The sequence below is a fragment of the Galleria mellonella genome, unplaced genomic scaffold (genome assembly GCF_026898425.1).
Source record: "Galleria mellonella isolate WM207_F2 unplaced genomic scaffold, CSIRO_AGI_GalMel_v1 utg63, whole genome shotgun sequence".
In the NCBI taxonomy this organism is placed as follows: Eukaryota; Metazoa; Arthropoda; class Insecta; order Lepidoptera; family Pyralidae; genus Galleria; species Galleria mellonella.
In genome coordinates this window covers 5,867,501-5,891,263 of record NW_026442130.1, presented here as the reverse complement: position 1 = coordinate 5,891,263, position 23,763 = coordinate 5,867,501, and the positions used below count along the sequence as shown (strand labels likewise).

The following is a 23,763-nucleotide window of genomic DNA, read 5'->3' as shown; positions in this document are numbered from 1 at the left end:
TCAAAAAATTAGTTATTTATTTTTATTGTTAGGGAGACAAACTAATTGATATTGTTATAAAATGTTGATATTCTTTGTCTATATGTATGGTTATGGCCTAGTAATTATTTAAAATAAAATGCTTTAGTATTGTATTGGACAGTTTGAATATTTTCCTTCATTATACAAAAAACAAGATTACAAAGCAGACAAGTTAAATTATCAATAGTATCAGATATTAATGAACTATTTAATGAAGTTTCTGGTACACAAAACTGATAATTAAAATTAGTCATATTCATTGCACTTACTACAAAACTTATCTTTATTATTATGATAATTCTTACTTAATACTTAATCTTACACATAATAACATAGTATACTTACATGAAAATATACATTGTTTAATTGTTAAGGAAGTTATGAATATTTAACTTTATGAGATCAGTAATGAGCAAATGTCATTAAATATTTACTATTAGTAAACTGAAATTGTTCATATTCAGTATACTTAAGCTTACAATTACTCCTATACTCTGTGCTTTATAGTATTGTACAGATGACAATTTACTAAAATCATAGATAAAAATTATTAATAATACAAATTCAACATTTGTGAGATAGGAATTAACTTCGACTCCAAAAATGCAAAAATTGTTATAATGTCAGCTATCATTTATACCATGCTACAATGCTCAGAGTAAAAAATTAAGACTGACTGATCTAGTTGAATATTTGCAAAATATTAAATTAAGTCATGAATAAGTTAATAATAAATAAATATGACATTGATCACCTTATATCTATTGCACATTACTTATGATTTATATATTAGGTTTAAGTCTCTTCATCACAACACTCTTGCACCTCAATGTTGTTTTTATCACAAAATAATAGTTCTGAGGTACATTTGTATGGGTGTATTGATTGTTAACATCTGTCATTTTTTACTGATGGATTCAAGTCGTGGAAGTAGGCATGTGCCATGGCATCATCAGCTGGCATCCTTAAGGCTGGGTTACAAGTAAGGAGACGTGCAAGAAGATCTCGTCCTCTAGCTGGTAGCCGTGGGACCACTTGTGCCAAGCCAAGACTTGGCTGGTATACAGGCAGTGGTTTGTAGTCTGGCAATTGTGTTACACCTGGCCATGTATCTTCATTGGGTGTACCTATTTAAATTAGTTTATATTAAACTAAGTATACATCTCTACATCTAATTGTATTCTTGATAATAAAAATTGCTACTTAATACCTGTCACATCTGTCACTTAATAAAAATAACATATAACTGAATGTTAAATGTGCTCTTTAAATGTTTTGGAACATAAATGTAGCTAAAGTATTATTATTATTATTAAAATAGAACTTACCAAGTAATTTGAAAATTCTCTTTAATTGGTCATCAACATCAGAACCAGGAAATAAAGGACGGCCTGAGTTTGCCAGTTCAGCAAATATACAACCTGCAGACCACATATCAATACTAGTTGTGTATAGTTTAGCACCAAAGAGAACATCTGGTGGACGGTACCACAGTGTCACTACCTCTGCTGAGTAACATTTCACTGGGATACCGAAAGCTCTTGCCAAGCCAAAATCTGCTAGTTTAAGTTCACCATTCTTATTAATTAACAAATTTTGGGGCTTAAGATCTCGATGTAAAACGTTATGACTATGACAAAATGCGAGACCTCGCAGCAATTGGTACATAAATGACTTTACTACATCTAAATCTATTTCGCCATTCAGACTGTCAAAATATTTCTTCAAATCTTGATCGCAGTGCTCAAAAACTAGAGTTAATTTTTTCTCACTATGAAGCACATCATACAGCCGAACTATGTTCTTGTGCTTAAGTTCTTTCAAGAGGCATATTTCACGTAAAGCGGACGACGGTACGCCTTCATCGTCGTCGTCTAACCTAACACGTTTCAGAGCCACAATTTCATGAGTTTCTTTATTTTTTGCCTTGAAAACAGTTCCGTATGTGCCTTCGCCGATTTTTTCAAGTTTTTCATATTTCTGCATAATTTACTTTATTTTACAGTAACAAATAATGTAATATCGATTGTTTATGTTAGGAAAATTTAAGTATTTTTCTAAGTTATGAATGAATGAAATTGAATGAAGAATAGTAACGGTCACGTTCACGTCTTTACTTTTTTTTCTTTTCATATGTCACGGCACAAATGCATCCACCAAAAACAAAGTTTGGGAAAGTGCATTTTAATAAAGCGACTTTTAGACGACGGAATTTAGGATAAGGATCAGAAAAGTTGAGTAATGGAAAATATAAAGAAAAGGACAGATAGCTGGAAAGAAATAACAATATAATTAACCTTAGAAATATATATACAATATATGTAAGTAAAGTACATAAACTGAGAGAATTTACAACTTAATATTATTGATAAAAAGAAAAGAGGAAATCAAATATATACTTCTAAATTAACAAGAAATAATAATACTAGAATTGAAGTAGGTAAGGAAATACGGAGGTAAAAAGTGCTAACAGTTTGTGCCACAATTGCATATATTATTGTTCACAATTTTTAACTTAGTCAAATGAGAAGGGGAACTCACATGATCAAGTCTCATCCTAATAATGAAGTCGTAGCACGTTTATTAATGTTATTAATATGGTAAAACCATGGTTTACAGGGATTAACAGGCTGAATACTAAAGCAATAGCGGGCCTTAACTTAACAGCTAAGAGACCAAGATTCATTCCAAGTATTTTGGAAGAAAGACCCGCCAAGTCATGACTAAAGATTCTATAAGGAAAGATGTCACTACACTCAATAGCCTCATTAACAAGTCTGTCTGTCATATCCCCTTGAATACCAGAGTGCACGTCATTATTTTTATCATTTTGATTAGACTGTTTTTTTATTTTACTAGGCGCTTTTCCACTGTGGGACCTAAAGTAACAGAGTTGTAAGAATTTTTGATGTTGGAACCCCACTGCCTGTCAAATTTACAGACAAATGTCAAACATTCTATAACCCCCCCCCCCCAAGTCAGTCAAATCCAAAAAGTTGAATTGTCATAATTTCGGATTTATTTTCATTGTTATAAAACCAAATAGTTTTAAAGGTGAGATTTATAATGTATTTTATTTATTATATTTTTTTAACTAATATGCAAATAATTGTCGACATGCTAATAATTGCAAAACAGAAAGCTAATTGAAAGAAAAACATTATTACGTATTAACTACGTTCAAATCAAAATGCGTATCTACCTATCTTTTCAGATGAGTGAGGCTGAGAGGACTTTAGTGGACAAGTCTGAGAGCAGTTCATTTGAGGACTTGGCTTCTGCTGCAGCGCATGAAATAGAAGAAGCAAAATTAGCTGAAGCGGCGGCCGCCGAAAGGGATAGATCAGCTGAGATCAAAACAGACGAGTGGCAAGATGTACTCGGGTCAGGTGCATTGCTCAAAAAGGTCAGTCAGTTGAAAACATTGGGGCCTTATAAGTGAATTGGAAATAAGCTAATCTATTATTTGCCTTTTCCAAGTTTTAATATTAGATATGATTGACTATTGATCTTATTAACAATTATTATCTAGTTTTGCATATTAGAAAGTAGCTCAGTTAGAAACTTGAATTGTAAGATTTATTTGTTTTTCTACTGTAGATAATAAAAGAAGGTAATGAGTCTTCGGGCTCCAGACCGCAGAGAAGTGACATATGCAGAATCAGTTATGAACTTAAAATTCGTGATACTGAACATATTGTTGAGAAAAGGGAGCAAGTTAAAATATACTTGGGTGACAATGAAGTGAGTATATAAATTTAAATATTCAAAATTATTAAATTAAATGTTATATATATACATACTGTACAATTCCCAGAGAGGTTTGCCATTAGGTAGATGGCCGGTTTTAAAGCTAAAAGCCAAATCTTTTTGTAATATGGATAAAAACATATTACGCTGACTTCAAATAATAATTGGGATAAGGGTAGGAAAATAATGATATATACTGTACAATATGATTTATATTCTAAAAGTGCTGTCCATTCTTAATAAACAATAATGGCATGTTTTATTCTTAGAATTTATATATTACTATAGTGGGCAGGTGGTATAGGTTATTTAGTTTTTTTTTTCTTTGCATACCCTCCCAATTTTTTTTTCCATGTAAATATTTACTATATATGAACACTGTTGAGAAACTACTACCTAATTTGAAAAATACATCTGAATAAATTTGTTAAATGTGAGATAGGCTTTAAAACATTTTGTAAAATTTTTGTTCCCTTTCTTATTTTGAAATTTTTTTTTCACTTTACTTATGATATTAATATGTAGTTTTTTTACTAGTATGCACTGGAATTTAAATTATTATACCTATTTACATGTTTAAAAATGATTAGAAAGTAATACAGAACTTTAAAGACAATAAATTCAATATTGTTTATTGACAATACTAAAAAAAAATTATAGTTATTTTTTGTAACGAATAAACCATACATATCTGTATTTCATAATTGGATTGTCAATTTGTAAAATAGTTTTCAATTATTATATAGTATATTATTTTACAACAGTGGAATATGGATATTTTATTATATTTGTTATAACACTATAGGTCACTTTGATACTATATTTTTTTTAATGGATGATAATGCAATTGTAATCCCACATGCAATAAATTCATCTACATTAAACCTAAAAAAAGTATTAAATATATCTACAAAAATTTAAGACATACACAGCATTTCACTACTTTCATTCATAAGGTTTTAAAACATTTTTAAATCAATAACAATTAAATGTGATTGTGTATATAATACAGACACTTATCAACTGGCCTACGTTATCAATCACCTACTTGTTAAATAGTGGACAATTTTATTAATGATCCAAATAATGAGAATGAAACAATGTGAAGTAATAAGTACAGTATAGATTTTGATACTGTGTTTTTATAAGAGTTACATATATTTGATTTTACAAAATTTATTATAATCAAGATGGAACAGAACCAGCTCAATTTCTTTTTCATGTAGTGCCACCATATGGATGACTTAAGATACTTATGGATAATATTTGTCACTTTTAGATCCTGCAAGGACTGGACTTAGCCTTAACACTAATGTACAAAGGTGAAGAATGTCTCCTACAGTTAGCACCTAGATTCGCTTACGGCGATGTTGGTCTGAAACCTGGTGAGAGTCTAGGTTTAGTTGGAGAATTGGAGAGCCCAAAGTATGAAGGACCTTTAATAGATGCGGACACCTGGCTCGAAGCTCGATTGGAACTTCACGATTGGGCGGAAGAACCAGAACATGAAACATTGCCAATAGCGGAAAGAATGGAAATTGGGTATGTAATATATAAAAAATAAACTAACAATATATCCACCTGATATAAAAATTATAATTATCGCCTATAAACATGAACAGGATAGCAAAATATGATGTGAAACCCATGGTACACTTCATGCATTGCCTCTTGAGGTCTGAGATATGCTATTGTATTCTGTAATTTTACTGCTATATCCCACCCTTTATACCGAAACACAGCCATGCATGTTTAGCGGCAGAAACATGAACGGAAAAGAAGCACATAAGCAAACAAATGTCATACAAAATATCTTCTTGTTAAGTATGCCTATTTACATCTGGTAGATATACCCTTATTATTGTATTGTTTTTTATTCAGCTATATAATGTCTATTAATTCGGCAATCTATAGGGTGCAGTGGTAGGCACGTTTCGTTTTGTGGTCACATGGTCAATGACGTCTCGATTTTAATTCTCAGTCCAACCTGTTTAAGAAATAATCTTTTGTAAATTATTCTGGGTTGTCCCTCTATATAAACTTGAGGATCAGATAATTGGCGTGATTGGCATTTAATATTATCTAATATAACTAACAATGCCGCCATTTTGCGTGAACTCAAGGTTGAAATATTTATCTCCTGTTTTAAGACCATGACATATTAAGATTGTTTGCATATTAAATAAATATTTATGTTTATCATAGAAGGTCACTCACCAGTTCACGAAAAGTATTTAGGTATTATTTATTTTATATCTGTCTCTAGTCTAGTAGTAAAGATTAAAAGTGGTGTAACTTAGTAAAGTAATTAATAAAAAAAATATAACATAGTGGCATTCAACATAGCATGCCGCATCCTCATCAATTAGGTTTGTTAACGATATTTAGCATTACTACATGAGTGGTAGACAATTAAACCTTGTTTGTTATTTCTTGCTCAATCATGACAAGGAGTTTGGCTCAATCAATTTTCGGATGGAGAACGATATATATATTTTATCCAAGTCTATCGTAATATCCAGATCACGCGGATGAAGTTACCGCTAATGAATTGTGAATATTAAATCGTGCAAGGCGAGTCTAAAAGTGAATATGTTGTGATGACGTCAGCACGCGAAGGCGCGCGCGCGGCAACTGGTGGTACACGCGCGGCGAGGCGCAGCTGGCCGTGCAGCTGTACCGGCGCGCGCTGGACGCGCTGGACGAGAGCGAGGGCGGCATCACCGAGCCCACCGCCGGCGGCGACCTGCCGCCCGCCTCCGCCGCCCTGCGCGCGCTGCTGGACGAGCGGCTGCGCGTGCACAACAACATGGCCGCCGCGCAGCTGCGCGCCGGCGCCTACGAAGCCGCGCTGCAGGCACGTTCATTATCACAAGCTCCAAATACACTAGCAGAACCGTACACAGGTTTAGTTTTGGAAAATTAAACACTAGATGCGCAGCTAATTCTAATATAATATTACTTTCAAATTAATCTGTACGATAGTACGTGAAAAGAGATACATTTTATCCTTTAACATTACAGGTTTCTTAATATAAAAATTGTTGCCTATGATGGATAATTGTTAAAAATTTATCTATAGACGACCTACGCCAGGTACTCTGAGGCTAGCTCTGTATACCACCAAGATTGTTTTATCATTGTCTTATATATATAGCCATATAAATTCCATAGTGCATCGGTGGTTATTGACTAGCATTTTCATACTACACAAAGAACACATTTCGATAGTATTTTTTTTTTATTTTGTTTTCTCACACCCAGCTCTCACCTATGTGTTACACCTGTTAACCCTAAGCAATATTTTCGAGCCTTTTTCGAGACGTTTTAATAAAAACCGCAGGCGGTGACCCGCGTGCTGATGTGCCAGCCGGACAACGCGAAAGCGCTGTACCGCAAGGCGCGCATCCTGTCGGCGATGGGCCGCACGAGCGAGGCGCTGGCGGCGGCGCGCGCGGCGGCGGCGGCGGCGCCGGCGGACGCGGCGGCGCGCGCCGAGCTGCAGCGCTGCGAGCGGCGCGCCGACCGCGACCGCTCCTCCGAGCGCCGCCTCGCGCGCCGCATGCTCGGCGCCGCCGCGCCGGCCTCGCCAGCCTCGTCCGCCGCGCCAGCCTCGCCAGCCTCGCCCGGCAAGAAGCCGTCCAGAGCCAAGGTGAGCTGGCGTCGCGGGCCCGGGATACGTATGCGGGGATCCGTAGCAACCCTGTGTAACTTAGGGTGATCCATTTCTACACAGTAAGCCAGTGTATCGGGGAGCTGGTCTGATTCCCACATACCTAATGTTCCTCCCAACACTCTATCTAACTCTGTATGTGTTCATAATATATAAAAAAACCCTGTGTAACTGTATGCAGATGAGTAGTGCTAGTATGTATAGCGAACTCTTTTTAAGATATGCAAACAGGGTGTGGTGTGGTGGAAGCGGACAGTCATCTTATGCAAACACTGTTTACTAACTGGTAGTTTCTCAATCGTGTTTCTTGCACACGTTTCTCGCAACATAATACAACTCACTTGTTTTGTATATACAAAAACTACGCTCCGCTAAGTCGTCCCCACTAAACATGTGTTGCGTAGTCCTGAAATAATTAAAATAAATTTAAATGAAATGTTTCTGTTGGTATTTATCCATATATCCCTTGCTACGTACAGCTCTAGTGTACGCAGCCATAAATCCAATTAGCGACCTGCTCATCTTTGCAAAAGTGCAATTTATTACAAAACATTGAATTTATCCACATTAGTATGTATTTATAATAACCTTGGGTTACGTGTTATAGAAGTAATTATGTAACAATGTGTATGATTTGCAATCACTGTTGAATGATAGATAGAGATGGACCATATACTTTATTTGGTTTTATTTTTTATTTATGGATGAAATAGTATATATACATATATATATTTCATCAACATAAAAATAGTCAATATAACTAACAATCTCTTCACTCAACAAGAAGTGGTTTGCGGTTCTGTTATTGTCCTATAACTACAATAACATAAAGTATACTTCTTGGGGCTACTGGGTCAGTCTTGGATGATGCGAAGGCAGTGAAAAACACGTGTTTTTTTTTCTTATACAACTTAGAATGGCAAACAAGCTGACGAACCACCTGATGGAAAGTGGTAACCGTCACCTATAGACATGAGCAGTACCATGGACATAACAGAGTATACTGTTTCGCCCATGATACCCCCCATGCGTTACCATTCCTGAGGACTCAGATGTTATTCCTCTGTACCCAGTAAATTGACGCTATATTCCACCCTTCAAACCGAAACACAGCCATGCAAGCACAACTGCTTCACGGTTGAAACACGAATGGGACAGAGGTACCCAAGCAATCGACTTTTGTACAAAGTCTCCCTCTGGTTTCTTGTTTTTTTAACATCACCTATGTTTAGGTATCAATAGGTGCCAATGGATCGTTATATTAATTAGGTTATTAAATAATCATTAATACACAACTAAATTGTTATGTACTGTCGCATATTTATATCTAAATTCTTCTCTGAATACTGCTCATTAGAAGTTCCTAAATTTTGATTCCCTGCTTTTTACTCTTCAGATGCTAATGTGGGGTTCGTTGTTGCTGAGTCTTCTGGTGGGTGTCGCTAGCGTGCTCGTGTACCGCTACAAGATGCAGGCTCACTGACGGGCGTTGATAGCGCTACTTATACGGCCATAAGTTTGTAAGTATCTACTTGACTTTTATTTCCCAAAATAATAGTAGTTCCCTGATATATCAAGCCAAAAAATCTGATTCTCTCTTTTGAAAGAGTGAAAATATTTGATCCTATCAAGCAAACAAAATTTAATATTTCGCTCTCTAAAACTTTGATAAATATTCAATTCCTAAGTTGCTTGTTTTATAAGGTTTTTCGACACGTTTTCATTTGATAATGTACAATAACATTTTCTTAACTGTAGGTAAATAAAATGAAACAGAATTTACTATATTTGGTGTTATGCTATTATATTCTAGACGTTTTCCTAGCAAAGAACCTAATAAAACTATAGATAATAAATCCCGTGAAATTGGGGTACAAATATAAAAAAAAAAACCATCTAATTGAGAAGCTTCTTTTTATTGAAGTCGTTAGAAAATGTGTCTCAAAATTGTGTGTTTATGTGAAATCAGGTTTTTATTCAAATAGATCAATTTCGGTTATATTTTATTTACCTATAGTCTAATCGTCATTCTGATTGTCCGATATAATTACTTAACGGAAAATATAAATCTATAGCTTTTTTTTTTCAGGAAGTTGAGAGCAAGTGATGTACGTGTGAATAGGAAAGGTACACTTTCCGCTACTTAAACGAATATGATAAATAAAATTCTAATCATAAAGTAAAGGTAGCGTTGATTACTTAACTGAAATATCATAGTGGAAACAATTCATGTCTACTCAAAAGAAATAAATTTCCATTTACAATGACATATTTTTTATAACTTGTGCTATTGATCATTAATTTCTACAAATACGAATTGTTCATTTCCTTTTCAAATGTCGCTCTGTTGACTCTGTCTTACTAAAGCAATAATAAACAGCGAAATTACGTCAAAGCAAATGTTTATATGAAAGTACATCTGGCGATTTACATATTACTGACTAATGGATATCAAGTAACTTGTCACTTCAATTTGTGCTTTATGTTATGTGTACTATGATACATTTTACTCCGTTACTAGTAGCGAGTACTTACTCAAATTTATCTTTGTATTGTAAAATGTATTGTAGTACATACATGTTAAAGTTTCAAATTAATAAGTTCTCTGCTGCTGTTGTAGCGGTGCTGTTACGGTTCTAGTACATAGGTTCCCAACCCAACTAAGCTGTACCGCCCCCATCCGCAGTGGATGCTGATGCCTTCCATATCTTAGATAAATTACTATATGTCCAATATATATAACTTCAAAAAGGATCCACTCCTTGACTTCGATTAAAGGACAAGTTAAGGCACATTATTTTAGTTACTCTATTCCATTATTCTGTAATTTTTTTGATCGGATTCGTCATATTTTCTATGACGCATGCTATGTATGTATTTATATGTGTATATTTATGTATTATATATATATTGCCCTTACGATAAGAGCGCCTTTTGTACCTTTATGTATATATTTAAATTCGTATTTATGTTACTGTATTTCACTTGAATTATTCTATTGTCATTGTATAAATTTATGTTTCTGGTGGAATAAAGAGTTAAATAATAATAATAATAGTCCAGAAATAAATGAAGGTGTTACTTTTTTAATGTATATTTTTTGCCATTTTTTTTTTCTATTTTATGATATTCCAGATATTGTTGGGAATCTATGCTTCAATATATTTGATACGTTATTTTTTATTTTGCCAGTCAGTACAAGTTTGCACACTTATACTGGACAATACTTGTATCTATTTAATTGTAAAAATGGTGATAGGCTAGGTTATAGGAGTTAAATATAATTGTGATCCTTTATTTCTTGTTGTGGCTTATATCATACACCGCGGCAAGTCGCATTTATATAAATTATATGTATATATTATTATTTTTTTTCTGTAACTCTGTAGGCCCTGTTTAGTTAGTGCCAAAAATTGGAGTGTACACTCTAGATATATGTAGTTGTATTTTTTCAAAAATAGTATTTTGTCACGTATTATAAACTATATTTTTATTGTCAAACGAGACAGTGTGAGAATATATATTTTTCGATACTATATTAAACTTAATAGCAGCTAAAACATGTAAACGCATTCCATGGAAATAACTTTCGTTCTTTTTGTCGAAAGCATTTTTGTAATAAAATTTAAGAGGAAAAAAAATTTTAGGTATAATTTGTAGTCTGTTGTTTTTGGTGCTTATACGTAGGTTTTATAATATTTTCGAGTCTTGATTTTAGGGTATTTACAATGATTAGTGCGACAGGGAAAATTATTGATAGCTATTATAAATATTCATGAAAAGATTTTATTTTGAATACTTTATATTATGCAACAATATATAAGCTGTAGGCATTTGTATGTAAAATTTACTTTTAAACTCACGTGTATAATATGTAAACATTCTTGTACTTTGTCGCACTAAAAATGTTTAGTAAATGGTGGTAGAGTTTCTCACAGTAACTAGTTTTGTGACCTTTGCTTGGTTAGGTATCACCATTTAGCATGTTCCTATCGTGAAGAGTCGTTTTAGTGTAAAGATGTTCCCTCTTAGACAAACGGGAAACAAATCTATTAGTAGATAAGTTTTACGCATAAGAAAAAAAACGTTTCTGTCGAGATCTATCTAATGCACATGGCATCGAAAACTTTACTGCTGATAGATTCTTTTGCCGTAGAAGGGCGGATCAATAACAAAAAAGTATAGGTGGATTATTATACATGATATCACAACATTTATACCGAAACTATGGTCATTGCTTGTCAAAATAGATTTTTTTTAACGTAAAATTATAGTAAATAAGTTTTGATATTCATCTCAAATTATTATTATTTATTATTAAAAAAATATTCATCAAAATGTCGTTATTATTTTATTTTATTTTTTAATAAGAATAAATGAGCATGCGGTTCACTTGATGGTGACTACTGCTGCCCAAGAATAAATTCTTTGGTATTGTAATATCTAAAATTATTTGAGTAAAATATACTGACTCCGAATATTGGAGTAAATTAGGATTGCATGCGATTCTATATGACTGTACTCCACTTATTAAAGTAAATAATTTGGCGACAGTGACTGTAAATTATTATTTGATAGTGATCTACATATACTTTTTTTGTTAGTTTGAAATCTAAAGTATTAGGAAAATAATCAGTGTGACCTCTAGAACCAGGAGTTTGTGAAACACTTTGGAGTAAAATAAATTAATACAAAATTGCATATATTTTTATATAAATCGGTTTATTTAGACAATCACGTTTATACAGAGCTGTTGCTTACTACTACGCATAGACAAGTTCATGTAATTACATTAGAATAAGGTTGCAAAGTTGAAATTAGTGGAACCCCTCGTTTCCTCCGAAATATGTGAAGGAAAAATCGTCAAAGGAAAAATACAATATCAATATATGTGTTTTTGCTATGTATTTTGGTGGAGATGATTGTCGGAACAATATATCACATGTAAAAACTTAGTATGAACGATCTACATCTTTAGTAAACGTGTATGTTTAGCGCATTTCTAATAAAAATGTTACTAAAGTAATTAGTAACAAAGTACTAAAATGCTTACATATTAACTTCACGTGACTGCGCCCCAACAAATGGATAATTAGTTTTATGAAGTAGCAAGACCTATATCTATTCGGACATGTTAAATATTAGATTGAAAAATTTAAACCTAGATTCGAATCTGAATAGCAAAGCAAATTTGTAATTAAGCCATGAAAGTAGTTTTTTGCCCACAGACAGTGCTTAAATTTTTCAATATAATATTCATTGATTGTACTTCTCACATAACAATGTGAAGTTTGCCCTGTATCTATTTTTGTAGTGATAAATGTATAGAAAATTCCACAACTAATGTTAGATTTTATTAAAAATAAGACTTTTGGTTTGGTGTAGAATCTTAATAATGTAAAGGAGATAAATGGATAAAGATATGAAAATTAAAAACATGGTGGTCCCAAATAAAGTTGCTAATAAAGAAATTGTTGCAGATATTTATTGTTTTATTATTTATTTTTTTATAGTTTTTTTTTTTAATTTCAATTACAAATTAAAAAATAAAATTAATATCATATTAATATACAATAAATTATTCAAAATGTGGCAATTCTTATGCCAATAAATAAATAATAATAATCGGTTTCTCTAAAGAGAGATCAATAACTAAACAGATGTTCTTAGGTATAAGCGTTACAATTGAATAAACTACTCCACACAAACCCGAAAATATTACCCTCTTTTTGGCAGTCGGGTAACTATAATATCACAATCGTGCACACGTGCAGGTGTTCAAGTGATGGCACTGACACACGGTGAATTTTCTTAAACTAATAAAAATCAGTAGGTAGTACACATTATTTTTAAAGAATGAAGAATAACAATCAACGTAGACATGTTATTATAAATGTATTAAAGACTAGCGATCCGCTCCAGCTCCACACGGGTATACAACATAGACACGATGCATCTTTTTATTATAGGCGAAACAATGTTTTAAAATTCATTCAATATTTTTTAAATTTATCTATTACAAATAAACATACAAATATTCAAATCTTTCCTCTTTATAATATTACCTTCTTATTCATAAAAGTGGCAACTTCCTACAAACCTATTTTAATTTATTAGAGTGTTTTGTTACAGTCTTGCAAATTGGGAATCGAGCGTAAAAGAAAAAGACAAAACACTTCAATCGATAACTAAATAAGACTTACGAGACGGTTGGAGTTTTTATGAATAAGGTTCATATAGACGAGTGTAGGTGTATTTTGAAAGCTCCAGATTCAATTCTCGGTGTCTTTTAGATAACAATTTTTTTCAAAAATGCCTCAAGTCTGATTATAATCACTCAAAACAGATGGATGCATTGAATTATTATGTTACTATAGTATTTATTTCTTTATAAAACATTAATATAGCTTAATACTGATAAAAACTATACAAAATAAAGTACTAATATCACAGTTTTGACTTATAAGTAAGCGTTTTGGCGAGCCAACTCGTGAAGTGCGTTAGACCAACAATTTGTGCTATAGAAGTTAACGCTTGCGTGGTGAATACAGTCGCCACAAAGTCATACAGTAGTTTAGGAGAGAATACTGTCCATACATAGAGATGATGTCTGAAGAAAATCGTCACTATACAGTACAAAGATACAGCGTACACACGATGGAGGGCGAGTACATTAGTGGTTTGCCATAAAGCTTGTAAGTACCTGAAATAGAACATTTTTGTAGACATGTATTAAGTATAAAGAAGTAACTTCACTTATGTCAGAGTGAGACATTGGGGTTTATTCTAAGGCGCAATTTCTCTAAATATATATTTAATGCATGAATCAATATGAACTGATATATAGATATAATAGATTTAAATCAAAATTATAAATTTAGTTTATGATTGTCCTAAAGCAGTAATATTGCGAAACAAAACTATATATTTTGATAGTTTCGCAGATAAAAAACACAGTAAGAGAAATAGCGCTTCACAATTGACTCCATTGAATAAATCTATCTATATATCAACAGTATTTTTTTTTTTTTTTTTTTTTTTTTTTTTTTTTTTTTTTTTTTTTTTTTTTTTAGAACTTAGAATGGCAAACAAGCTGACGGCCCACCTGATGGAAAGTGGTAACCGTCGCCTATAGGCATGAGCAGTACCATGGACATAACAGAGTATACTGTTTCGCCCATGATACCCCCATGCGTTGCCATTCCTGAGGACTCAGGTGTTATTCCTCTGTACCCAGTAAATTCACGCCATATCCCACCCTTCAAACCGAAACACAGCCATGCAAACACAACTGCTTCACGGTTGAAACACGAATGGGACAGAGGTACCCAAGCAATCGACAGTCACGTTTCTGGTATATTCTGATACTTAAGAAACCTTAATACGCCAGTTTTGAAAATTCCCATGCTGTAGTCTCTAGGGAAAACCATACACTGTATACATATTTTATACTAGGCTCTACTAATATCTTCCATGATGACAACGATAGACATAGATGGAGGATTACCTTTCTCTAATAATGATTTTTTTTAAAGAAAGGTGATTCTATTGAGGAGTCACGATCCTCAATAATTGAGGATGAGAATGGGTAATCAATATTTAGGACGAGAATGAGTAATCGCGACATGTGCAAGCGGCGTGTACGCACCGGTGCCAGGAGGGCGCGGCGGCGAGGCGCGCGAAGAGCGCGGCGCCCGCGACAGCCGGCCCGCCGTATGCGTGCAGCCCCATGCGCAGCGCCACGCGCCACGCGCTGTACTCGCGCAGCCCCACGTAGCCCGCGCCCAGGTCCACCGACGCCAGGCTGTTGCTGTTACCCTGCCGACACCCACAACACATTGCGATTATTATTAATGGTATCTAACAATCCCATAGATAGTACACTACAAGGTCAAGAGATGGGCCAAAAGAGTTGCTTCCATACCCGCTTATCATCTCTCACTGATATACCAATAACGCAGACGGGGTTCTCAGGTTGGTGTATATATTATATATTAGTATATACTATGTGTTAAGTTAGGATATAACCTACATGTGTATCAAATTTCATTAAAATCGTTTCAGTGGTGTTTGCGTGAAAGAATAACAAACATTCATTGATCGTTATGAACTTTGGCATTTAGTATATTAATAGGATATAATTCAATTACAGAAAACATTTATTTTGGAGTTACTTGTTTAAAAAACCTGAAATTATTATGTTCATAAAGTAACTTGTTTTAACTAACTTTCTAAAGTAGAAATACAAATAAAAAGGACATCTTACCTGATAAAAGAAAAACACCTGACCGATCCATAGGTGTACTAGAACCTGACTCAAGGTATCGACTATTTCAGTATCCCTCCCCGGCCTCGTATCCAGTAGTTTGTGATTCACGCACTTCGACGTCAGCATGCACGTTATGTAGACACTGGGCACCATTATAACGTTGTGAGGTCGCATCAGTAGAATGACAATGAGCATTAAATAATTCAGCATAAGGTGCGAAATCGAACACGCCAAACTTAGTTTAACTTCTTCGAGGTTCCACGGCTCTTCCGCGAGAGGATCATAGAAGTAATCTTCTGTTTTCGCTTTCGGTTTGTTGTATACAAACTTTTTGTTACTCTGTGTTTTTAATGAATTCACCCCGCAGCTCCTGAATATTCCAACGTATGTGAGTATCTCGAAGACGAATTGCGCTATAAGGAGTCCCCAGAACAAGTTGACTATATTCACAGGGTCCCAAGATTGTATGTAATCGAAGGGTGAGTCTAACGCTTTGGTACTTATACGATAACATAGTATGCAGCCCGTGGCTAGTACTGTGAATGCGGTATGCATATGCATAACGTTGTTCATGCAACGTACATTCCATAGGCATATTATTAACGTCAGAAGTGTTCCTGAAAATAAAAATATATTACGATGATAATATTAAAACGAAATTGTAAAGCGTTATAGGACTTGGACAGTTTATTAGAGTATTTATAATTAAAGATTCAATATAAGTATATATTTGCCGTATGGTCCCAATATTGCTGCGTGGTCTCAGCACAGAATAGACCAACTATTTCTGTCCTGTGGGTGTCGTAAGAGGCGAATAAGGAAGGGCAAGGAATGGACAGCAGTGTTCCTTTCAAAACATCTCTAAAGTCTGACGGTTACGAACCCGCTTGCCACGCGAGGCAACTATTGCCAACTCCCTTCCCTCTCAGGGGAGGCTTAGCAGCAGTGGACAGTTAAAGGCTGATATGATGATGATAGGACTTGGACAGTTCATTAGAGTATTTATAATTAATGAATGCGCCCCACAAAAACCGGCTACAATTGTGACGGAACTAGTTTTTTGATATAAAATCTAAACTACTGAACCGATTTTGATAGAATTTCTTTAGGACCAATCTGTAAGCATATCCTTTCAGATAAAAAAGGAATTTTCCAAATCGATTTACATTTGTCTGTATTATAAGGTAACAAACAAAAAAAAAAAAACAACCGAATTAAGAATCTCCTTTTTGAAGTCGGTTGAAAATAAGCTGCTTTTGTGCATTTATAAAAGATTTTAAGTAAATTTTAATATCCATTCAGATAAAAAAAATTTTCGTAATCGGTTTAGAACTCACGGAGTTATGGGTAACGAGTAACAAATATAAAAAAAAATACAACCAAATTGACTCTCCTTTTTTTTTAAATTGGTTGAAAAGAACATGCAAACAAGTCTTTTTGAATAATGATGACTGTTATTGTATTATATAAACAATAAACTATTGTAAATTAATTTGTTGGATTTATAAATAATTTTAACAGCAAAAATATTAGGCGCTTTTGCACTCTGTCACTAATTATAAAACTGAGAGAGACAAAAACATACAAATTAAACATACCTACGACCAAATGGGCTTGTAAAAACACAGCATTTTCCGGAGCGTTCAACCAATCTGCTGTGTCGGGTAAGAATAACCACCGGTCTCCAGTTTGATTCATTGTTTTGAGATACCTGAGGATATTGTGTTTTACATTTATTTGGAATTCTTTTCAAATGGGATTTAAGTTCAGAGATTTGTTTGAAACTGTTTTGCGAATAAAAATAAATAGTAGATAAAAAACACATTTCATAACTTCATAAAATGTATTAAGTTCTGTCTCCCTTATTCATATAAAAAACTTTTACAAACCTAGCACACTGTTTTTTTTTTATGGGTGAAAATGGTATGGTAACCCCGCCTGCGTTAACGGGATACGCTGGCGGAGCACCAGTGAAGGGTGATAGATGAGAATGAAAACAGATCAATGAGAATGAGAATGAATTCATCAGGAATTAACCAGGGAGAACCGCGAGGAGGTCGATCTGGTTGGGTATATTGCTAGCAATGGGATCCTCAATCTCTATTACTAACAATCCCTTTCCCCCATCACACTGTTTTGTCACTTTCTTCCAAATTTAGAATTTAGTATAAAAGTAAGAGACAAAACAGTTCTATAACTAAAATAGGTTAAGAAAAGGTTTAAATGTAGGCATACGCCTATAAGGTTGATAATAGAGGATCACATGATATATATATGTATCTATTAGTAACTAAATAAACGATTGATTGATTGAAGTATTTATGAATAAGGGGGATAAAACTTAAAATAGACTATAATAATATAATTAATAAATTATCGTAACCGGTTTATAAATTACAGAATTATGGGGTAACTAATATAAAAAAAATACCACTGAATTTACCATCATTCTTATTTTGAAGTCGATTGAAATTGCAATTTAACAACAACAACAGGGTCTTCTCTTGCCCGCCAAATGATGTGTGGGCGGGCGAGGTAGAGGCCTCGGGGCGTACCCCATTACCCTGGCTTCTATTCCGGAGACGATGACCTCCGAGTCGCTGGATTTGCAGCCGGCATACACTGTTGGTCTGTGTATGCCGGCGTGGTTGTAATTTAAGTACGTGGACAATCTATTCTATTTATTTTAGACTAGATGGCGTTACTACATACTTTGTCCCATGGTATGTATTATTATAATTATCAGACACAAGAGTCTTACCTATGTAAAGCGATGAGCAAGACCCATTTTGGCAATAGACCAATATTAATGTCCATTCTCTTGTGTAATTCCGGTTTCTCCTGCACCTCGGTCGCTCCAACAAACATTTTACCCAAATACATTAATACAACCACCACAGTCCTTAGCAATATGAATAACATGAGGGTATTCCAGAAGAAATACCATGTCATGTGTTCCTCTTCTATGAAACTGGTACCGAAGAATGACCACGAATGGAAGACTGTACCAAATATTAACAAATAATCTATAAGATTCAAATCCTTCAGGATCGTTAGGTCTCTTGTGTTCTCTATTGCAGTTTTAGTTATGAAATAAACCATAGTTATTACACACGCGGTTAGTCCAAAGACTAAAATCCAGGCGGAGTTGAAAGAACAAAATTGACTTTTGGTTTCTGTGATGAAGCAAGATATTACGAGGGTGGTGGAACAGATGAATAGTACTATAATGAAGGCGAGGAAGGACCCAGCAGTAGACCTGTGATGGTGACCTGTACTTGTTTTACGGCTGTGCTCTGGTTGGAGGGAATATAATGTCACGCAAAGCAAGGTGACTGCGATCTGTAATGTAAAAAAAGACAAAAATATTGAAATATTAAATTGTTATTATTGAGTCGTTAACAGTCTTCTGCAAAGTATAGACCTTTCTCATAAGGAGAGTTTTGCCACTGGTTGCTACGATTGGGAACCGCAAATAGACGTTTTATGAGGGACGTTACTGCTGCTCACCCATTAAGTTACCTTAATCGCCTCTTACAAGGTCAGCCACGAGAAAAGAAATATGAATTTAATTACAATATATATATATATATATATATATATATATATATATATATATATAATATAATATGCGAGTAATCCTGTAATATTAAAGCCTTTGCTAATTCTAATTGAATTTTGAAATAAATTATTTTGTCAATAAATAAGGTAAACAAGGTAAATACATTTATGAATATTATTTCGATTTATTCATACCAAATTTTTTAATTATATTAACTTGACCTAAGGAAAAAAGCATCTCAAGAAACAAATTATAGCAACTTTAATTTCTCTATTTCTAGTAATGTAAGGACAGAGCAAGGGTATACTCACAAAGTACAGAAGGAAGACAGCAATGCCAATTGCAAACATATCCAAGTCGACCGTTTGCTCCGAGAGATATCTGGACATTGCTTCTAGAGATTCCTCATAAAAATCCTTTGCTATTTTGGCGGCGCTCTTCTGTCCTGTCGCTAGGTAATGAGCGAATTGTGTTTGGGCACGTTGGAATTGCTTGTAGAATTCTGTGAGAGTGTTTATTTTTTTATGCAGCTTAGGCATAGGCATATTAGTATAAGGCCCACCTGATTAAAAGTCAATCATAAAATGCAGAGTGACGCTTATCGGTTGCCCTTCTTAAGAAGTAAGGTGTTATATCTCTGTATCCAATAATATATCTCATTCCTTGAAACCACTAACACAAGCACAATTGCTCGATGGCAAAAACACGAGTGAGGCAGAGGTACCCATACAGATCATCGTACAAATTTAAAAGGTTTAGTTTAGATAGAACCAAATAGTAGTGCAATAAACTTTGAAATCATTTTAAGATTCGCAAAAAATAAAAATAAAATTATAAGAAGTTATTTGTGGCAGTGGCGGACTAAGCCCGTCAGGCCCCGTGGTGGCAAAGTTGAATGAAGCCCCCAGTTTAAGAAGGTGATTTAATTTTGTAGGTTTTTTATTAAGTTCACATTTGTACTTGCAAAATAAACAATCTTGCAAGTGAAACTTTATATATATATATATATATATATATATATATATATATATATATATATATATATATATATATATGACTTTGGATATATTGAAATATTATGAATATCGATGAGAAAAATGGAGGCATTTGGAATTCTCCCAGGACCAGAGGCCCGGGACAGACCGCTCATTCCCAACCCCTCGTTAGTTTGCCACTGCTTTGTAGTGAGTTGGTAGATTTACCTGCGTTTGTGGGCACACCCTGGCGGGCGTTGTGTGCCGCTAGTACGTGCAGCAGGTAAAGGTGTTGGCGAGAATCCGAAGGCAGTAGCGCGGGTAACATGCGGCCCACGCTCTCGCCTGGTATGGGCGCGTTCAGCAGCCACGCCACAGATGGCGCCACGTCCACCTGCGCCACTGTCGGGCCCGGACCTTTTCTGCACCGTGCAAGTTATCATCGATATGTAAGTTCTAATATATTGTGGACTAGCTTTTTGCTCGCTATTTCGTACGCGAGTTTCGGAAGCAGGAAAACCAATGACGTACAATTCTAGATAGCGTATTGAGATAAAACGTACATCAGATTTTAAGTTAGACTTTCAGGAACATGACTGTGAATACTACATACAATTTGGTATAGTTACAAATATATAGACACAAAATTTCTAAGAATTTTTGTTTTAACATCTATTGTTCTTATTAAGACCTTCTCATATATTTTTTTAATATCACCCATGTACAGACATTGTCTATTTACAATTTTATTATATGTTTTATTTGTTTTGCGTATTGTTATATTTTTATATATTATCAATATGTACAATAAAGTATAAATAAATAAATAAAAATATTTGTAAGATACAAATGACAATTTTAAATTAAAGAACTTTCGAGTTATGAAAATTATCGCAAAAATTTAACTGGACGAACTATATGAAAAACATCTAGAAGGATCCTACTGGCATATTTGTTCATTATTTTCTAGCGCAGTAATGGTTTAAATAATTGTTTTGAAATTTGATATGGCATTATTATTATTATCACCAGAGGGAGGCTTTGTAAAAATGTTGATTGCTTGGGTACCTCTGTCCCATTCGTGTTTCAACCGTGAAGCAGTTGTGTTTGCATGGCTGTGTTTCGGTTTGAAGGCGTATGGCGTGAATTTACTGGGTACAGAGGAATAACACCTGAGTCCTCAGGAATGGCAACGCAATGGGGGGTATAATGGGCGAAACAGTATACTCTGTTATGTCCATGCTACTGCTCATGTCTATAGGCGACGGTTACCACTTTCCATCAGGTGGACCGTCAGCTTGTTTGCCATTCTAAGTTGTATAAAAAAAAATACATTTGGTATTTATGATACAGAAGGATATCAAGTTGTTGTAAATATGCTATTAAGATAGACTTAATATCATAGGATGATAACTTAATAACAACCGACTTGTGGGTACAATTGGTGACCTTAATGCAGTAAGGCGTTCTCTAATTAACGATTAGGTAAAAACGGAAAGCGATTAACGGTCAGTGGCGTGGAAAAGCTATTAATTATAGTAACTATTTAAATTACATGCTATGTAATTATTGAACTTGTATGTTGTTTACATCGTAACATTGAATTTGAATAATTAATGTACAGATACATGTCTTTTATTGTTCTTTCTAAAAGGTTACAATAGTAAACATTTCAAAAATAAAAAAAAAATACAGGATCAATATATCTACTTGTCTCGTTTTTGTGTGTAAAATAATTGTATATAGTAATATAATTGTATATATATATGAACACTAATACAATATGTATATTATTATTTTATATTTTATTTATTTAAACTTGAATGCACAGTGAAACTATGTAAATATGGCCAACTTAACACCGGACGGTGTTCTTTGCCAGTGAACCATTGAGCAAACCGAGAAATAAGAAGGCGGCATATTATTGAATTGAAAGAATATAAAAAAAATGTACTAATATTATTATGTATATAATATTATTATGTATATAATATTATATAAATGTATGTTATGTATTTTATATATTTATTTATGTAACATATATTATTATAAGTACTTAGATGTAAGGTGTGCATATGATTATTTGCATATGTTTTATTAACATTGGTGTTTTTCTTTTTTTATTAGTTACACTTTTAGCGCCAAATAGCTACCGTATTTTTCTTTCTCCTCTACACAAAAGTTGTCTGCAAGAGATTGCTTTAGCGATAAGACTATTTATATTTCAAATGTGAAATATACGTTTGTCTTTGTATTATTCTTTATGGATGCAATAAAGATTAAATACATAAATATGTTCACAGTAAGAAAACAATGGATGGTCTTATCGCTAAAAGATTTCTACCTGGAGAAAAAGAGACCCTTCTTAAAAGGACATATAAGTCTCTTTCTCTCTCTCACACTCTGATCTCTCAGATATGATTTAATCTATAGCGGAAAGCTCCGCTCCTTATTTTGGGGTGGGCACCAGACAATACTATGGTGGGCATGACCCATGCCCATCATAGTCATAGTATAGTTGATGATGATTGTTGGGTTTTTTTTAATGAGTGATAATGGAATAGCAACCCTGCCCGCGCTATCGGTATACACCGGCGGGGCACCAGTGAGGGATGATAGGTAAGGATGAAGAAGATCAGCCCATCTGGCCATTAGCCCATCGTGACGAATTCAACAAGAATTATTCACGATGGTTTTCAGGGGGAACCACGTGGAAGTCGACCTAATAGGGCATGTTGCTAGCAATGGGGCTGTCAAACTCCATTGCTAACAATCCCTTTCCCCCCATGATTGTTGTGTAGCTACCCCTCTATTCCTATAGTTCATGTAATGGAATGGACCGTTAGCTTATTTCCCATTCCAAGTTGTAAAAAATACAAGCATAAACACTCTGTTTGCTAAAACAAACATGTTTGCGAGCAAATACGTACGAGTGTGGGCAGACGAAGTCTGGTGTGCGAGCGAGCACGAGCGGTACGAGCAGCTCGGCGGGAGATGCGCCGCCGTGTCCGCCCGCGTCGCGCATACCGTGGTCACCGCACACTATCAGTGTTCCTGCACGATCCTGTACACATGCTCTAGCTGGAACTAGGGTTGTCAGCCGTCCGGATAAAGTCGGACATAGGAATTTTGAATCCTTGTCTCATCAAATTAGTTGGTGGTTTGTTCGGTTGTTAACTTTTATTTTCAACTTATTTCAAAATGAAGGAGATTCTCAATTCAGTTGTATTTTTTATGTTTGTTACCTCACAACTCCGTCAGCAGTTAATCGTGAAGCAGTTGTGTTTGCATGGCTGTGTTTCGGTTTGAAGGGTGGAATATGGCGTGAATTTACAGGGTACAGAGGAATAACACCTGAGTCCTCATGAAAGGCAACGCATGGGGAATATCATAAGCGAAACAGTACACTCTGTTATGTACTCCAATCATCTGGACGAGTGGCGGTCTTCCACCGTGCGTTTTTCAAGGCACTTTCTTCCACGCACAACCATTCTTTGGAATCAACTTCCAGCAG

General features: G+C 34.5%; 3 protein-coding genes across 4 annotated transcripts in view; 1 reads left to right on the top strand and 2 right to left on the bottom strand.

Annotated features, from left to right (window-relative positions):
- Positions 1-244: 244 nt before the first annotated feature.
- On the bottom strand, positions 245-2,119 carry LOC113521801 (cyclin-dependent-like kinase 5). Its single transcript, XM_026907455.3, has 2 exons — positions 1,350-2,119; positions 245-1,148 (listed from the first exon to the last, which is right to left on the bottom strand). The coding sequence occupies exons 1-2, from the start codon at positions 2,005-2,007 to the stop codon at positions 910-912; spliced, it is 897 nt and encodes a 298-aa protein (XP_026763256.1). The 5' UTR covers positions 2,008-2,119; the 3' UTR covers positions 245-909.
- An 844-nt stretch (positions 2,120-2,963) lies between these two features.
- On the top strand, positions 2,964-12,927 carry LOC113521630 (peptidyl-prolyl cis-trans isomerase FKBP8-like). The gene is made up of 8 exons (XM_026907222.3): positions 2,964-3,075; positions 3,236-3,427; positions 3,622-3,765; positions 5,051-5,313; positions 6,382-6,628; positions 7,115-7,423; positions 8,841-8,964; positions 9,534-12,927. The coding sequence occupies exons 2-7, from the start codon at positions 3,236-3,238 to the stop codon at positions 8,925-8,927; spliced, it is 1,242 nt and encodes a 413-aa protein (XP_026763023.1). The 5' UTR covers positions 2,964-3,075; the 3' UTR covers positions 8,928-8,964; positions 9,534-12,927.
- Positions 12,148-23,763, bottom strand: part of LOC113521923 (GPI ethanolamine phosphate transferase 2) — a 17,864-nt gene continuing 6,248 nt past the window's right edge. For both annotated transcript variants that reach the window (XM_026907589.3, XM_026907590.3), the window contains 8 exons: positions 23,180-23,313; positions 20,478-20,671; positions 19,587-19,777; positions 18,475-19,055; positions 17,312-17,424; positions 15,711-16,330; positions 15,093-15,262; positions 12,148-14,147 (listed from right to left, as the gene is read on the bottom strand). In XM_026907589.3, the coding sequence (XP_026763390.1) occupies positions 13,892-14,147; positions 15,093-15,262; positions 15,711-16,330; positions 17,312-17,424; positions 18,475-19,055; positions 19,587-19,777; positions 20,478-20,671; positions 23,180-23,313 (2,259 nt within the window). In that variant the 3' untranslated portion in view covers positions 12,148-13,891. The remainder of the gene's footprint in view (positions 14,148-15,092; positions 15,263-15,710; positions 16,331-17,311; positions 17,425-18,474; positions 19,056-19,586; positions 19,778-20,477; positions 20,672-23,179; positions 23,314-23,763) is intronic.

Bases quoted from the DNA above. Each gene is read 5' to 3' on its own strand.
- LOC113521630 (XM_026907222.3), top strand. From the start codon at position 3,236: ATGAGTGAGGCTGAGAGGACTTTAGTGGACAAGTCTGAGAGCAGTTCA. The intron at 3,428-3,621 runs GTCAGTCAGTTG...TTTCTACTGTAG, and splicing joins CAGGTGCATTGCTCAAAAAG to ATAATAAAAGAAGGTAATGA. The intron at 6,629-7,114 runs GCACGTTCATTA...TAAAAACCGCAG, and splicing joins CCTACGAAGCCGCGCTGCAG to GCGGTGACCCGCGTGCTGAT.
- LOC113521801 (XM_026907455.3), bottom strand. From the start codon at position 2,007: ATGCAGAAATATGAAAAACTTGAAAAAATCGGCGAAGGCACATACGGA. The intron at 1,149-1,349 runs GTAAGTTCTATT...TAATTTAAATAG, and splicing joins GAGAATTTTCAAATTACTTG to GTACACCCAATGAAGATACA.